This window comes from Microplitis mediator, chromosome 7 (genome assembly GCF_029852145.1).
Source record: "Microplitis mediator isolate UGA2020A chromosome 7, iyMicMedi2.1, whole genome shotgun sequence".
Taxonomy (NCBI): Eukaryota; Metazoa; Arthropoda; class Insecta; order Hymenoptera; family Braconidae; genus Microplitis; species Microplitis mediator.
In genome coordinates this window covers 25,427,960-25,446,400 of record NC_079975.1, presented here as the reverse complement: position 1 = coordinate 25,446,400, position 18,441 = coordinate 25,427,960, and the positions used below count along the sequence as shown (strand labels likewise).

General features: G+C 30.8%; 3 protein-coding genes across 3 annotated transcripts; 1 reads left to right on the top strand and 2 right to left on the bottom strand.

Annotated features, from left to right (window-relative positions):
- Positions 1 to 1,548: 1,548 nt before the first annotated feature.
- On the top strand, positions 1,549 to 6,631 carry LOC130671570 (gustatory receptor 68a-like). Its single transcript, XM_057475538.1, has 4 exons — positions 1,549 to 2,609; positions 5,860 to 6,121; positions 6,207 to 6,384; positions 6,514 to 6,631. Exons 1-4 carry the CDS (start codon positions 1,898 to 1,900, stop codon positions 6,616 to 6,618), a joined length of 1,257 nt encoding a protein of 418 aa, XP_057331521.1. The 5' UTR covers positions 1,549 to 1,897; the 3' UTR covers positions 6,619 to 6,631.
- LOC130671569 (transmembrane protein 161B) lies at positions 6,441 to 13,390 on the bottom strand. The gene is made up of 11 exons (XM_057475536.1): positions 12,951 to 13,390; positions 12,784 to 12,887; positions 10,896 to 11,151; positions 10,729 to 10,808; positions 9,968 to 10,183; positions 9,773 to 9,889; positions 8,895 to 9,035; positions 8,598 to 8,772; positions 8,381 to 8,477; positions 8,155 to 8,312; positions 6,441 to 6,985 (listed from the first exon to the last, which is right to left on the bottom strand). Exons 1-11 carry the CDS (start codon positions 12,951 to 12,953, stop codon positions 6,866 to 6,868), a joined length of 1,467 nt encoding a protein of 488 aa, XP_057331519.1. The 5' UTR covers positions 12,954 to 13,390; the 3' UTR covers positions 6,441 to 6,865.
- Positions 13,391 to 14,828: 1,438 nt separating this feature from the next.
- Positions 14,829 to 17,735, bottom strand: LOC130671398 (chitooligosaccharidolytic beta-N-acetylglucosaminidase-like). The gene is made up of 3 exons (XM_057475271.1): positions 16,375 to 17,735; positions 15,484 to 15,614; positions 14,829 to 15,118 (listed from the first exon to the last, which is right to left on the bottom strand). The coding sequence occupies exons 1-3, from the start codon at positions 17,508 to 17,510 to the stop codon at positions 14,832 to 14,834; spliced, it is 1,554 nt and encodes a 517-aa protein (XP_057331254.1). The 5' UTR covers positions 17,511 to 17,735; the 3' UTR covers positions 14,829 to 14,831.
- Positions 17,736 to 18,441: the final 706 nt, after the last annotated feature.

Here is an 18,441-nt window from a genome sequence, read left to right as displayed (position 1 = left end):
ATTGTTAAGAAAAAAAAAAAGCAAACGGAATTTAAATATTTATAAATTTGTTTGTTAATTGTATTTTTTTAATTATTAGTTACTAGTGATATGGCGTTAAAGTTATTTTTGTTACTTTTTTTTTTAGAAAAATTATTGTATAAAATTATGTTCAATTGTATTTGAAAAGTTGAATAAAAATTTTTTTTTACAATTCATTATTTTTTTTCACGCATCTTTTTTTTCGGAAAACTTTAAGAAAAATCAAAAAATTATAAAAAATAAAATAACCCTCGTTCAAAATTTTGTGTCATATTTTTCTAGATATTTTTTTACCCGGGATATGCCCAAAATTATTTATCATTTCAGACATAAAAAAAAAAATTGTACGTTACATTGCGATTATTTTTATCCCGTATAAATAAAGAAATTAAGTACTCAAACGTTTTAACGAAATTGCTATAATTATTAAAAAATATTTTTTTATCAAGATTGCCCAGTAATGACTAATGATCATGACACACACAATTAACTCGTGCAATCCGCGAGTTTGTCAGTCACGCAATCTAAAGAATAACACATTAGAATAATAAATAAAAATTCAGTCGGCCGTATATTTAGTTAAGTGTGCTTTCGCTTGTTTCGAGATATGGTATCGTGATAAACTAATAGCATTTGTTAGAAAAAAAAAAATCCTTTAAATCCTAATTAATTTTTTATCAAACCCCCGACAAAATGGACCCCCAAGAAGAAAGAGTGAAAATGTCACGTGATTCCTCAAAAATAAATATTCGGTGCCAACATAACCCAGTCATGTAACAAATTTGCACCGTCGGGCAAAAAAAATGCATGTACAAAAAAAATGTTACTCCAACAGGACGTGGGACTGAAACAGCTGCTTATAAACACTCTAGGTTCAGCATGTAGCAGTAACAGGACTAATCCTACTGCAGATTAATATTTCGTGCCAACATAACCCAGTCTTGTAACAAATTTGCAACGTCGGGCAAAAAAAATGCATGTGCAAAAAAAATGTTACTGCAACAGGACATGGAACTGAAACTCTAGGTCCAGCATGTAGCAGTTACAGGCCTAATCCAACTGCAGACAAATATTTCGTGCCAACATAACCCAGTTATGTAACGAATTTGCAGTGTCGGGCAAAAAAAATGCATGTGCAAAAAAAATGTTACTGCAACAGGACGTAGAACTGAAACGGCTGCTTATAAATACTCTTGGTCCAGCATGTAGCAGTAACAGGAATCCTACTGCAGATAAGTTTTGTTGCTGCAACAGCCGCAGGACTAGTTTTCGTCGCAGTTAGCGCAGAAAATAATTCAAAACTGAATTCAGATTCAAAAATTTTTGTAATTAATTTTTAGTGATCCGAATCGCCCACAATTCTAGTATTGCCTTTATGTAATTTAAAAAAATTTTCGGGCTCGATACAGATTTTTGCAATTTTCCTTTACCCAAAAATTTCAAGGAGCCAATTTTGCCCCTCCCACTTCTTACTTTACTAAATGATTCAGGCAATGAATCTATGCGTGTACATCAATTAAAATAAATTCCTCGCTGAAAAAGTACCTCGACACTACGATTAACAATAAAAAAGTGAAAATAAAATTTTTCATTTCAAAATAATTAATTACTAGCGTGACATAGAAGGAAATAATATAAGCTCACTAGCACGAATTTTTCAACGCCACTTAAGCTAATTATCACGGGACAATTTTATCCGTAATACTAAACGAGTAAAACACGTAACAATACAAGCAATGGCCAATTAATTATTAATTAATTAATTAATTAATTATAAATAACCGCGAATTTTTGTTCCTCTCTGCCAGTCCGCGAAATTTTTCACACCTGCACCATCTCATTTTGCGTTTATTCAGACTCCGAATTTGAAAAATAAATGGAATCAACGGAAGATTTGATAAAAGTTGTGATCAATAAGAACAGTAAAATAAATACAGAAACAATAAAAAACTTATTGAAACCCATGACGTTGATTTCATGGATTCTTTCTGCCGGAATATGTCACCCAGATTGTTCGAAAATAACAACAATACTAATACGTATCATAAATTTGATAATTTGTACTACAATAGTTGCTTACGGCGCGTTAGATTTTTTCTTCTTTGAGAACGTATTCAAAAGTGATACATTCAAAATAATGTATTACACAAATAAAGTGACATGTTATGTGTCATCATACTGGTGCGTAATACAAGGAATCGCGCAGCACAAAAAATGGCCGGTGTTGGTTCACAAAATGGTGGCGATTGACAAAAAAATGAGCAGACATGCTTTCATGGAATGCAATAATCGTTTGATATATAAGTTCCAAATATTTTCAGTGATCACTACTGTCATAATGGGGCCATTTTCACTTATTTGTCATGTGGTTTATTACTACAACATTCGGCCCGAAGATCTTTTTGCGTCTGATCTATTGCTCTATCATACAATCGCCCAATCATTATCTATGAATCTGTATTTTGATATTATAGTTTTGTTTATTTATTCAAGATTGAAGGGGCTCAATAATGGAATTAAAAAATTCCATGGCTGCAGTTCGGGGACTGTTGTATTGGAAATACGACGAATTAGAGAAATTTATAGTGGTGATTATTTATTTGTTGTTTTGAAAGTTCTGAATGAAAATAATCTCTTTAGGGCAGGAAGGGACAGAGACACAAATGTTGAATAAGAAATCTTATTTTGTAACCACAAGATAAGATAACTTACAGTAGCAAACTTCTGCCTTAATATTCGGATAACAAAACATTCTTTATAATTACGATACTTCTGTATCAGCATTTTGGCCTACTTTCGAAGCCTATAGCTCTCCTGCGAAGACTTCATGGCTTCCCTTAATTGCTGTTATCATTTTTCTATCGCAGAGGGTCGTGTCTAGATGTTGTGTTCTCTGTCTGTAAAATAGTTCAGTTTGTGTATATATATCACTACTAATTTGATTAATATTGAGTTGATCTCGTATTTCTCTATTAGTGGTTATGGGATCCGCGTTACTGATCATTCGGAGCGTTTTGTTTTCAAGTGTTATTATTCTATTAATATTAGATTTAAATGTATTGCTCCACACTGGTGCAGCGTAGAGTAATATAGGTTTTATCATCATTTTATAAAGTGTAAGCTTATTATGGACATTTAATTTACTTTTCTTACATAATAGCCCAGATAGCAAAATGACGTCTTGATGAGTTCTGAATGAGTTCCTATTTATGATTTGGACGTCTTAAAAACATGTTAAAGAAGTCTTTAAGAAGTTCTTAAAATGTCGAATGCGCCACCTAGCGAACTCAGTAAGACGTCTTTAAAAAGAGTTCTCAAAGAGTTCTTTTTTCTGACTCCGCAAATAAGACTTCAGAATGAACTTACCATGACGTCTTAAGGAGTTCCTAATTTTGACTTCATTTTGACTTCAAAAAAGTTAAAAAAAGAATACATTAAGACGTCACAAAACTGACGTCTTATTTATGGAGTCTTCAAGAACTCTTAATTAAGAGTTCTAAAAAATGACACCTTTAAGAAGTCATTATATGACTTCTTGAAGACTCCTTCAAAAATATGTCGTAAAGCAGTCATTCTGACTTTAATGCTGTCTGGGAGGGGGGATAGGATTCGTTTTATTTGGTTTGCTTAATGCAGGTTTTTTGTATGTGTTTAGAATACGTTAACTTCCCTGTGGAAAAGGTCTTATAAAATCTCATAAAAAAAATTGGCTATGAGAAAACGATCAGTATTTGTCCACGAAAAATCTCAAAAATTCTGATACAATTATTTTCTCATAGATGGTGCATCCAAAAAATTTTTTTCTTAAAATTCTCATATAAATTATCAGAATCTATAAGAAACAGAAGCTGTAATATTGTGAGTATAAGTATTTATAAGTTTTCGAAAAATGTAAAGTTTACAATTGAGTAGATTTTGGAAATGAATAAGATTGTATGAGACGATTTCTGAAGTAATCATACAAGATTTGATACTGATTAATTAATGTGAGTACAGTTATTTTCCATATAGTTTATATGCTAAATGATTGAATTTTTTAGCATGAATTCAAAAAGTTTCTATTATGTATACTCAAGAATATTTGTATAAGTATTTACGCGGAAAATATTTAGCAATCTATTCACGAAAAATCTATGAAATTGAATCCGTTTATTTATTCATCAAAAATTACTCAAGTAAACATTAATATTAAATATTAAAGTCATGATGTATTATGGGATATACTATAGTACAACCCAAACAGGTACTTGTTGGTCTGTTAAATGACGCAGGAGTACTCGAATAAAATCGTATTGAAATTTGGAATATAACACTTCTGAAATAAATGTCTTACCAGGGACACTACAAATCGTAGGCGCGATCTCGTGGCGAGCACCGAACTACTCCCGCTGCTGCTACCTAGCACCGGTGACTTTCCCCTTCTCCATATCGATCTTTTCTCCCGAGAAATTTTTTCTCTTGGCTTAAGCAACTTTTGTTATTTTGTTCGGAGAATACAAAAAAACTTGCGTGAAAAGAATAGTACTTGTTCCGAGAAATTTGATTCTGTTTAACCAAAAAAATGCAATATCGCTACAAAAAAATAATGCACCAAAAAAAAAAAAAAAAAATGGGGCAAGATAAATTACTGGGTTTGTAAAAAATCACATAGAAACTTATATTTTCACTCATCTCCGAACAGTTAAAATATTTAAAGTACAAGAAATAGTGATAATATTAGTATTTTTGGTGTAAATTCTTATAAAAAAAAAATGAAGTTAAGCAATTATTTTTGAATGAATCTGATAAAATTAATATTTTATGTGAATGGAAATTATTTATAAAATCTCATAAGTACTCCATAATATTTTATAAGTAATAGCCTTCTAACTAAAACTTACAAAAACTCATAAATCACATAGCTTTTAAATTAAAATTAAATCTTTTAAGTTTTTACAAGTTAATTCGATTATAGATTTTCTTACTAATTCTCATAAAATTTTTATGAGAAAAAGGTCTGCATTTGTCCATGTGATTCCTGATTCAGTCTCATAAATTTTCGAAGAAATACATGTTAAATATTTTCTCATAAAATATGACAAATATTTTATGATATTCAATAAGATATTATCTCCTAGGATAACTCTTACTAAAACTTATAAATTCTGGAAATTTCATATAAAAAAATAATCTTATTGAGATTTTGTAAGTATTATAACATCGGAATTCGCCTGATCAATTCTTATTGAAAATAGATTAGAATAAACTGTAACAATCTTATAGAAGTGAAAGTACTTATTCAATCTCATAATCGTTGGCGGAATTCGAGTCACAAAATCTCATAAATTAAAAAATCTTACTCATTCTTTTAAAAATCTAGTACGGAAATCATGATAGGAACACATCAAAAGCTTTGACTCATAGATTCTCATAAAAATTCATATGAGAATTTTTTTAAATCTCATAGATATTTTCGAAGCTCATAGATTCTCATAAAAAATATTCAATATCTTATCAGAATTTATGAGAGCTTTTCCACAGGGTTATTATCTAGAATTACACATAGATATTTAGCACTATTATTTGGCTCAATTTTTTCATTATTAATATTAATAAAGAGATCTTTTTCAGTCTTTTTAAGTTTTTTTATACGCACCTGAGCAGTTGTCGCCCTATAACTTCATATTTTGATATTTTTTCTAACGATTCTGTTGCCAGAATCGGCATTTCGCCCAACGATAAACTTCTTCTGTAATTAATATTGAGGTGTCTCATATTTTTATCGTGTTAATTTTCATTCTTTTAAGTTTCAGTAAAATTTATTATAGGAATTATTAATAATAAAAATTAATGCCGTAGGTATTTGCAATCTTGTGAGATACGTTAACAACATTTATGGTGTCCACTTACTCCTGAGTACCTTAAACTCATTTACAATGGTCGTGGCGACCTTATTCAGAATATACATGGGCGTCGTTGAAGAAAAAAATATTTTCATCCTAATTAATAACTTAATATGGATTATTTATACCGTACAGGTGACATTAAACTGTTTCGTTTGCACATTCGTCCGAGGGCAATCCAAAAAAACCGAAATCATAACTCACAAAATAATTATTAGGTAATCAACATTTTTTTACCCCTATCTATTTAGTTAATTAATTGATCATTAGCGAAACAGTTTTAATAATTTTCTATCCATTCAGACGGCTGTCAAAGTGTCCGAGACCCTATGAATTATATTCAGTAGACGTAAATCGGTCATGTGATCCGGAAATTTATTTACAACGAGAAATAAATAATTTTTCATCCCAACTTCATCACTCGACAATGAGTTTCAATGCGTGTGGATTTTTTTTAATCGACAATAAACTTTTACGAAGCGTAAATATTTATATTTTATTTTATTTACATTTTATTTATTTATTTATTTATTTATTTATTTACAATATTTAGTCTTCAATTTAATCAATAAATCTATTAATTGATTAATTAATTAATTATTTGTTTCAGTTTATCGGAGTCATTACAACTTATTTGATAATTCTCGTACAATTTTATGTACCAGAAGGAAAAAATATCAATAAACTTCATACTAATGAGACAAGTGAATCGTAAAAAATAATCAATCTCTCATAAATAATTGTAGTAATTACTAAATAAATAAATATTCGTATTGTAAGAAGAGAAAGTAATTGATAAAAAAAAAAAAAAAACATTCACTCGTTCACTGACGGTTGGTTTGATGCACTAAATTATTTACAGCAATCACTGATTGTGCGTTAATTATTTCTTTACAAACAGGTCTCTGTAATTATTAATAAAAATTTTTTCCTATTGACAATTTTATTTGATAAATTATCTATTACGCTGCTGTTAAATATGATTGGCAGAACATTCCTAGTGCATTGGTAGCAAATATCGTGAAACATGTCCACCATGTTGCTAATCCAAACAGACCACGGAATACTTCTGTTGTAAAAATCTGTAAAATTTATAATGTTATTTAAATATTTTGTTAAGTATCGAGAAGCATGAAAATTAAAATATATGCATTTTGATGATTTTTAATTTTTTTTTATGCGCCCTTATGACTCAGTATCTATATTTTGGTTCTGTGTCGATTGATCCCACGGTAACTGATCCCATAGATCAGGACATGATTTTTGTCTACCTACTTCTGTTAGTGTAGATTAATATATATGATGGGATCAGTTATCCAAGATCACTTGTTGTGGGATCAGTTATATGAGAAGCGTTATCTGGCTTCACTTTTCGTGAAATCACTTGTGGGATCAGTAATTTGGGGTGATTTGTTGTGGGATCAGTTATTTAGGAACGATTGTCTGGCTTCACTTTTTGTAGATCACTTGAGGGATCAGTTATTTGGGATCAATGATGTAGGATCAGTTAATCGGGATCAATGATCTACGGTCAGATATTTGGGATCAATCAATGATCTAGGATCGGTTTATTGGGATGACTTATAGTTGGGATCATTCGTCGTGAGATCAATGACAAGGTTAGATATTTGGGATCAATTAATAATCTAGGATTAGTTGATTGGGATCAATTATCTGTAATCAGTTTATTGGGATCAGTTATAGTTGGGATAATTCGTCGTGGGATCAATGATTTAGTATTAGATATTTGGGATCAATTAATAATCTAGGATTAGTTGATTGGGATCAATTATCTGGGATCAGTTTTATGTGGGATCATTCGTCGTGGGATCGATGATCTAGGATCATATATTTGGGATCAATCAATGATCTAGGGTCAGTTAATTGGGATCAGTTATAGTTGGGATCATTCGTCGTAGGGTCAACAATCTAGGATCAAATATTTGGGACCAATTAATGATCTAGGATCAGTTGATTGAGATCAATTATCTGGGCTCAGTTATATTTGGAATTATTTGTCGCGGGATCAATGATCCAGGATCAGTTATTTGGGATCACTGTCGTGGGATATATAATTGCTGGGATCAGTTAAGGGCACACCCTATATATTTTTAACTACAGGGGCGTATAAAAATATTCAAAATTTGTATTTATTCATTTTTATACTTCTATATAAAAGAAATATTGATTAACCTTAAAATAATTCAATTGAAATCATAAAAAGCCTAGAATAGAAAAAAAAATAGCAAACCTGTTTCAAAGATCCTAATGCTAAATGAAATTCTTCGGCAGTCTGTGTAATAGTTTTTTCACTACTTTCTGTAATTTTATCATCAATTACAGCAGAATGTGATTCGTCAATCGAGCATTCGTCCGACACATTACTAAAGCCATTCCACGAATAGCCGCCTGTAAAAAATTTAATAAATAAAATATATATATTTATTATTTATTCACAGCTGAATAAATAAACCTACCAAGTGTTTTATACATAAATGAAAAAAACAAACACATCAATAATGGTGCTACAAATTGTATCGTCACAACACAAAGATAATAAAACACAGCAGCAATCTAAAAAATTAAATTTTCGGTTTGTTAAATTGGGTAGTCATTTTTTCAAACTAATCAACAATGAACTCAATGAAAAAATTCCGATATCATTAAACTGATGAGTTCATTAACACAAATTACCTTTTTTTGCAGATCAACATTAGTAATTCTACCAGACTCTTTTTTTTGTTTTTCTAGTCTTTGTTCGGCTAAATTTAAATACGATTGGAAATACATCGGCATGAACGATAATTTCAATAAAACTACAACAATAATAGCTATCAGTCTCATACTATCAAATGCATCTGATGTCATACTAAAAAATATATTTCATAAATTAATTATATATTGACTATATTTACATATAAAGTACCCGGAAAATTTTCTTGACCAGTGGTCATATACAATAACAATAAAATTTTAAAACAAAACACTTACAGTGGACCGCTTGTTCCTGTAAACACACGTACAGTAAGATAATCACGACTTATGGGTTTGATCCACAAACAAACTAATAATAAAGGCGATGCAAAACTTATGTTTGCCAATAACAATAAAATGTAACGATCTTTGTAATATCTGAAATAAAAAAAATCATTATTTAGGAGGCTTCTGGAAATTCTTCATTAAAACTAACAATTAATTACACTGAAAAAAATAAATATTTGTCCCAAATAAATCAATTTATTTGTGACTTTTTTTTGAATATTTCTTAATGACAAATAAATATATTTGGTACAACAAAATATGACAGTTGATTCAAATAATTTTATAATTTGACGGAAATATATAATTTATTTGTGGTAAGTAATTGATATATTTGTGGTAAAGATATTAAATTTGTGACAAATAACCTAAAATTTGGCGATACTATACATATATTTGAAGCCCTTATTTATTTGTAGCAATTGGATCATTTCTTTACCACAAATAAATCACTTATTTCACGCAATTAAACTACTCATATATATTATATCTTTCTCACAATTAAATATTTATTTGGCCATATCCAAATATACGATATCTTTGGCTCAAATAAATCTTAGTTGGCTCAAATAAATCTTTTTTTCAGTGTACTTATAGTTATGTATTAATTATAATTAATAAATTAACCCAGATAAAAATATTTTGCCGAAACTACTCTGAAGTAGTAAAATTTTATTAGACGAACCCGAAATCCCGCCGAAATTTGATTGATTTCAATAAAAAGGCCGAAAAATGGCCGATAAATTGAGTCAGCCTAATTTCGGAGATTTTTAGGCCAAATTTCGGCAACTTTTCACGTTTTTACCCGGGTAATGGTAAAAAAAAAATACCTTAACGCATCTTTATGCATCTGAGCCATTCTCAACCCAGGAAATGTTAATAAGGAACCAAGCAACCCGCACCATACTGCTAAGAAAAATTTCAAAACAATTTTTGATGCCGGCCCACTAGAAAAATTATTATTTATTTATTCATTCAAAAGCAGTTATATATATTTTAAAATTAATATATTGTTTTGGTCTCACGTCGAAGAAAGTCCTTGTTCTCCGAGAAACTTGGTCGCACTTTGGTTGAAACTTGTGTAAGCTTTATCCAAACCGATTTCCAAAATTTTGTCATCGACAATTAGGACAGCCATTGCGATTAGCAAATAAACGAATCCCATTACAATGCATGTCGATCTTTCGCCGACATTTTCATCCCCTTTGAAATACTGGACCCACAGGACTATCAATGTTTTGCTATTTATTTTATTTAATTAAAGAATAATATAATATACGTCCTAATTAATAACTTTTTTAACTTCTCGCTATGAAAATTGAAAATCTCCAAAAAACGGATTTATTGGTTTCGGTCCGGTTTTCAAAAATCGAGTTTCGATCAGATGTCGACGTTTTGGGGTCGGAAACTAATTTTTGTCGTACGATATTTTTGGAAGAAATCAACTAATTTGGATATTTTTTGAAAAAATCAAAAGGGCTCAAGACCAAAGTTGATTAGATTCCAAATTCCGTCTGCTGAGTAAAATTTTATTATTTTTTTTTTAGGTTCTTGTTACATAATTTGTAAGCCGCTCGATCAATTTTTCTCAAAATTTAATTAAAGCTAAGTCTCAAAAAGTCTTTTCGGTTGCCGCGAAACTCTGAACTCGAAAACAACCGGAAGTTGTAGGGTTGGTCGTTTTTCAAATTTTATAGGTTAAATTACTATAGAAGACTGAAATTTATAAAATAATCAAGTGATTGGCTGTAAATATAAGACGGTAATGATAAATTTAAAAGGATACAATGAAAATCCAATGACTAGTACACACCAGAGCATACTTAGATTTATTTCCCCTTCGATTGAATAAAAATAGTAATAAATCTGTAATTGAAATTTTAAGGATTTAGTTTTTAATTGATGAGTGCTGATTATTAATTAAGTATTTGTTTTAGTAAACAGTTAATGAACCTCTGTCAATGCATAAGTTATAGATGCATAGATGGCGAAGTCTAATAGCCATTGAAAATCCGAAAAATACTTCAAATGAACGATATCTAGCTTTGAAACCTGAGCGTTTTCTAATGTTATATCTAAATTACGTGGCACGTGAAAAGTTGCGTGTGATTTTCCATTTTCCATGTGCTTTCCTTTCCTCGGTTTGTCTTTTGGTATATTCGCTAAACTTTTCAGTTCTGCGTTTGTTGGATACAAGTATCGTATTAATCTGTAATTATTATATGTATTTAGTAGTAATAAATTTTATTTTAAATAAATATAAGTTATTTTAGTTTACTTTTGAACAGTTAATATGGGAGAAGGAAAAATTAAAGCTGAAAAAAGACAAATTTTGAGATTTCGGGCCTTAAAAAAAAAAAAATTTAAGACTCAAGGTCTATTTGAATATAAAATTTGAAAAAATTAGACCCTGATTATTTTTTCTCGGACTGCACAATAGTGAATTACAGAATAGAAAAAAATTTAGGGGATATCTAATTGCTTATATGCGTAAAAAAAATAAACAAATTTTTATTTCAAATTAGAAATTCTTGCTAAAAAAATTATTTTACTCAAAATTTGATACAAGATATAATTTTTTGTTCAAAAATAAATTATTTGTTAATTGTAACCAGGGTTCGAAAGTTTGTGCTCAACAATAAGAATGAAAGAAAAAAATTCACGCAAATTTCTCTATATTAATGTGACGATCGCGAGCAAATTCACCTAAATCAAATTAAAAGATATATTCAAATGTCGAGTGTCAAGATAATTAGTAAGACCATCAACAAGACAATTAGCAAGACCACCAGCAAGATAATTAGCAAGACCAGCAGCAAGATAACCATTAAGACAATTAGTAAGACCACCAGCAAGACAATGAGCAAGACAATCAGCAAGATAATTAGCAAGACCACCAGCAAGATAATTAGCAAGACCACCAGCAAGACAATGAGCAAGACAATCAGCAAGATAATTAGCAAGACCACCAGCAAGACAATCAGTAGGACAATTAGTAAGACTATCAGCAAGACAATCAGCAAGACCACCAGCAAGACAATTGTCTTGCTGGTCTTACTGGCAGTCTTGCTCGTCGTCTTGCTGGTGGTCTTGCTAATTGTCTAGCTGGTGGTCCTGCTAATTATCTTGCTAATTGTCTTATTGACATGTTTTTTTCACAACCTCAATTTCGACATTCTTTAATGGCATTCGATATTCGAATATATGTTTTAATTCAATTCACGTGAATTTGCTCGCGATCGTCATTTTCATATAAAAAAATTTAGGCGAATTCTTACCTTTATCCTTAATGTTGAGCACAAGCATCTGTACTCTGATTATAAGTAATTTTTATTGTACTGAATACATTTTTTTCTAACTCTCCACAAATTTTTTTTTATTTAAAAAACAAATAATTTATTGACTCAAAAAAATTATTTTTTCCAAAGATAATTTTTTTCTCAGTATGATATAATTTTTCTGTTGACTTTCAAGACTATGATCCCATAAAAAAAAAATTTTGCTCTATTCTAGTCTATATCTATAATATATTTTTATGCCAACTCTGGTGAAAATTTTTCGGACTTTTCTCTGAAAAACTGAAAAAGTCTTTAGAACTTCGAAAAAAATTTTCGAACTTCAGAACTGAGTTTTACAGAGAAAATTCCGAAAAATTTCCACCAGGGAACACAATAAAATTCAAGTTTTCTGACAGGACAGTGAAGACCGGGTTAGTAAAAATAAAATAAAATTGAAGACCGAATCCAACCGAATTTACACGCAGGAATAAAAAATTAATTTTAATTAATGATAAAAAATTTTAATTACTAATCGGAACATAAAATTATAGGAAAATTCTTACCCAGTGGAACATAAAACCCATCTCGCAAATGAAAAATGAGGATTTATTTTTTGTATTAAGCTAACAATTACTAATGTTATCACTAATTGAACTCCTAAAAGTGCCTGAAATTAATAAAAAATTCCTATTATATTAATTTATAAATATAAAAATTAAAAAAAACTTACCATTGTAAGGAATAAAAATACACTGATATAAATTATCGTGTTATATTAAAACGGGCCGAGTTATTTAAGAAAGTAGGCTTTTGAGATTTACAACAAAAGAGGGGATGTGTTTTATAAAATTATCTATGTCCCGGTAATAAATAGACTTAGTGTATTATGAGATGACTAAGACTAGACTGGACTAGACTAAAGATTCACAAGAATTTATACTATTATAAACATATATTTATTTTAAAATAAAAAAATTTAGGTTAGTCATAACCTCTTTGTCGCGTGTACTAACACTCTGTCTTAACGAAATTAAAAGCGAATGAAAAATAAAAATAATATTTGGGGTCTTAAATTTATTCAAATTTTCATTGTGTATGTGATCATTGCAAGCTAATAAGTTTATAAGACTAGACTGTTATTGTTTTTTCCGAGCGATTAAGTAAAGATGGGAGTATACTTTTTCACCCCCACTTATTTTACGTTCCAATCACAATTCAGGATCCAGCCAATCCGAGTTTCTATTGTTTACAACTTTGTATCATCGTAAGATATATATGATTGTCGTTTGTTTTTGTATATATGGTAATTGTTTTCTAAGAATTACCAAATTACCGTCAGCTCATATAAAAATATGTCATATATGTAGTTTGGTCTGGATATATCCGGATATATATTTTTTTGTATGGACGACAAAACAATAATAATATTTTTTGTTCTGGGGGGGGGGGGGGGGGTATTTTGTATTAAAGACCAAAACAAAAATCTTGAATGAAATTTGTACCCATGGGGCTAAGAGTAGAAACGGGTCCATGTTCTTACCATGGGTTAAAATGGTGGAGGTTTCGGAGAAATGCAAAAGATGGCGGTGTGTAGTCCATTGGAAGAGTTAGTTATACTTTTAATAAAGTATTGAAACGCTGTATTTAATAAGTTCAATAACTTTTTGGGATTTTTTTTGTAATGAATTTCTTCAGAGGGTTCATGTAATTTTCTTTTTTTGTCAATAAAAAAAAATGAAAATTGAGGATTGAATACAATTTTTTAAGCATTATAATAATAACTAAAATATAGACTTAAGTAAATAAAATTCGTTAACTTTGTTTATAAATAATTTAATTAACAACAAATTAACACTAAATACATTTACAGTAAATTTGTTATTTTTTGTCACTTTTCTACTCTCTTAACCCTTTCCCGAAAGTGTGAATCGAAATGAATCGGTGTGAGCTCTACGGGGGTAGCGCCAATCAAAGTTCATCGTTAAGGGGTAACGGTAACCGATTTTCAATTCAATTTAATTCACGGACAAACACTGAAAACGTAAAATAGAGTCTTTAGCGTTTTTTATAACCTTAACAAAGAGCTAGAAATTTCATATTTTCAAAAATTCTAATTCGTCTCCGAGAAAAATTGTTTTAAAATTCTCATTTACTCTACGAGTGCAACAGAGACAGTCCCATTTATTTTTCTGAGTGTGAGAAAGAGGTCCGGTGGCGCATCCCCTTAAAGCTGTGTGAGTAACGGTTTAATCGTAGTAGTGCATGCTTTAAGACGAAGACGTACGATTCAAATTGAGAGTAGGGGCTCAAGGTCAACCGGGAAAGGGTTAAAATGAATCAGTGAAAAGTGCTGCAAATCAGTTAATATTCACTGATTTTCATCACTTTTTACTGATTCATTTTAAGAGAGTAGATTGCGTATCAGTTTTTCAGAGGTACAATTTCTAGAAATTTTTAATTTCTCCGATGATAAACTGGCATGAATTATAATTCTACGGCTAATCCTAGTAGGAATTTTGATCAAATCTGCAGCGAATCCTGAGCAAATTACTATACCTATATATTGTTTTTCATGATATTGATTAAGGCTTCTACTAGGAAAATGCGTCAATTATTTAGAATCGTTCAAATAATATATTGCATCATCTAATAACGTGACGTAATGTGGCCAGCGACATATTTCTTGATTCTGAAGACACCATTCTGGGGCTAAATGACCAGCGAAAATACCCCGATCTACCAAACGTTCGCGATGTCGGTATACTCTTGATTCAACATCCATCCAGCGATTTTCTTTTTCACTCCATAATCTTCCCGCTAATGCGGCGGCTCGAGGCCACAGACGTGCATCCAGGGAAGAACTGTCAACCGATTCGGACCATAGGACTACTTCTCCTCCTGTAATAAAAAAAATTGCAATGTTAATTTCTGTATTTCATTACCCGGGTTGAAAAATTGAATCTGATTTTAGTCTAGCTTGACTGTATTTGGACTAGTTGATCTGTCTTTAAATTTATAGATAAATTTTAAGCTGTTTTTGGCCTAAAGGCGATCGAAAACAGACTAAAAAAATAATAGGCTAAAAAAGTCTGATTGGGGTCTGAATAAAAACAAAAGATAGCAAAATATTTTGGGAAAGAAGCCTGATTTTGATCTATAGGTGAGCTTAACTAAAATTTTTATTTCATTTCATACAGATCACATTTTCCGACTCGGGTATATTATTATGATCTCGAATAAAAATTGGAAAATTCCATTCTTACCAAAAATCAAGTGACGTTTTGATTGCAATTTTAGCTTGTTGATGACTCTTGATGGTGAATACTCGTAAATTTTTCTCCAATCATTGTAGGGTGAGCACCAGTTATTTCCAGAGCCCACATGAGATCCAAAGCTAAATTACAAACAATCAGATTTCAATTTTTTTAACTTTTGGAAATATATGCAACCGACACTAAATTTGAAATTTAGGTTGAGTTTGTATTGAATTCTACTACTAATGTACAGAATTTCAGGTCAGTGTTCAAAATCAGAAAATTTTCTTAATTCTAAGTCCTTCCAATTTCGGATTTAAAAAAATAGACTTTATTTTTTTTGTCTTAAAATGTATTTTTAAATAAAAACTACAAAAAATTATTCAAAATCGAGCTTATATACAATTATCCAAAAAATTAAAGGAAAAAGAAAATTTTATAAATTTTTTAGTGATTTTTGGAAGGCTGTATTTTTGTGAAAAATGATCGTATCAAAAAAATTAAAAAAGCAAATTGAAGCTTGAAATCTCTAGTTTAAAGATCTTCCAGCAAAATAATTTTTTGAGCCACGGTTTTTCCGGAATCATAAGAAAAAGGTCGAGACAAAATTTTGAAAAATTTTTTAGTTTTGTTTTTTAGGTCTACGGGGCCGGGAAAATTTTTTTCGAAAAAACCAATTCATGGGTCGTTTAGGAAATTTAATCAGCTACAATTTCTTTTTTTTTGTTTCTCTGTACAACAGTTTGCTGCTGAGATATCAGCCTTCAAATGAAAAAGGATCCTTTTGTCTTTGTATTATTGTCATTGCAAGCGACCCGCAAAAAAAATTCCAAATAATTTATCTTTTGTCTTTTTGAACCAATTACGTGACACTAGATTTAAATTTCTTGTTAAACTCACCCACAATCTAGATAATGTACATCATACTGTGAAAAAATAACTCTAAAGTCATTTTCAAACAGATCTTTAATCGTCTGATGATCATCTTGACCCATCCAATTTTGAATTATATACTTCCTATTATCCAACTGATATAGATTTTGTTTCTTAGTTAAATCACTTGACCACAAAATAGCCTGAATATCTTTGCCACCATTAGCCAACTTCAGCTTCTCATAAGCCCGTTTCTGAAAGCTGGCCCACAGATGGATAAAATCTGCATCCGACAACTTTGAGTCAGTGGTATTAACCCATCGCTTGATAACTTCCGAGGATTGCCAGCAATTTCTATTAACCTGATCGCCTCCCATATGGAAAACATCTGGCTCAAAGTCTTCCAACAAATCCTTGTAAAGTCCTTCCAGAATTTCGAAGACTCTGTTGCTAATAGGATTCAGCTGACCACACGGTGGTACTGAGCAGCTAAACATCCAGGGTTCAGCACGATAACAAAGCAGAGCATCATCGCCAATCCACTGCCAGCCTTCGCCCACATGGGCTGGGGCATCAAGTTCGGGAACGACCCGGACCCCATGATAAATCCCGAATTCTTTAATTTCCTTAATGTCTGCAGCAGTGTAGACTTTGCTAGGCGAGTACGCGCCATACCGAGTCATATTCGGCCAAGTGCGACTGACGTAAGGGAAACTTTGCTGATCAGTAATATGCCAATGCAGTGTATTCAATTTCGACATACCCATTGCCTCAATTGTTTTCATTATCGCCGACTTGGTTATGTAATTGCGACTGGTATCCACTAATATTCCGCGGTACGGATACGCTGGACTGTCGACAAACCAAGCATGTTTTACTATCTGAACCTCGTTACTGATTTCATTGAAAGTAATCAACTGTTCTAGGGTTTCTAATCCGTTTCTGATACCGAAATAATTGTCGGCCCTCAACTCAACGTCCACTGAGTAACCTTGCGTTGAAATTTTCAACTCATAACCTTCTTTGGTCTCCAAAGTCAGTGACATGTCATTGGTATTTTGCAGATCATAGACAATAATCTGCATTTTCCTTCTTCTTACCAATCGTGTCATGTTTGGCTTAAATGCTCTCAAGTAGCTTCTAAAAGCATTCACTTTGCGCATGATGAACTTACCCACGACTGTTTTTCTATATGAGTCATAATATCGTATCCTGTTGACATTTATATTGACTAGTTCATGATTCAAACCATTTTTGTCTGTTGGTTCTGGCCATATAGTTCCCCTGCCACAAATTATACGACAGGCGTTTAACGACAGCAGTGATGTTGTTGTGTTACCCGTTATTTCAAATTTTTTACAAATGTTTTCGATACATTTGTAATGCCACACTGGTCTAAAAATATAAAACAAATTTTTTAAATATATATGCAAACAGATATTTGAATGTGTTTTTAATTTATTAATTTATTTTTCTTACTTTTCACCCACGGAATTACCGTACAGTAAACAAAGCTCAAAAAATGTAAGCAAAAGTATTTTGTGACTGAACATATTGTAACAAAATCGAAAGTTTTATTGATTGTGATAAAATTTTGTTTTGTAAAGTAAATGAAGACTGGCACGAGAAATTATGGTTTTCAGTTTATATACTATGATTCCTTCTGGATGTTTATCTGACAGGTGTCTTTACAATAATGGGATACTACCACGAATATTGATGTCTCACTTTGCTTTTTGTGTAGAACAAATAGTTACAAATATTAATATAGTAAACATACAAATTGATTCAATAGCGATTCATATGCTACCGATAGTGTCTATTGTAGTACTTATACCTCTTACTTCTGGTTGTCTGTCTGTCTGTGGACATATGTATGGAAAATAATCAAATTTTTATATAAAAGAAGAAACAGCGATATATTGTTTTATATATGTCATAAAATTACTTGAATATATTTATGCGTTTCTTTAGATAAATTTAATAAAAACAAACTAATGTCTTACAACGATTGTCTTTATTTCAAGTTACTAATAGCTATTATGTTTTTTATAAATATATATGAAGTGTCGTTTAATTTAGGAAATCAAAAAT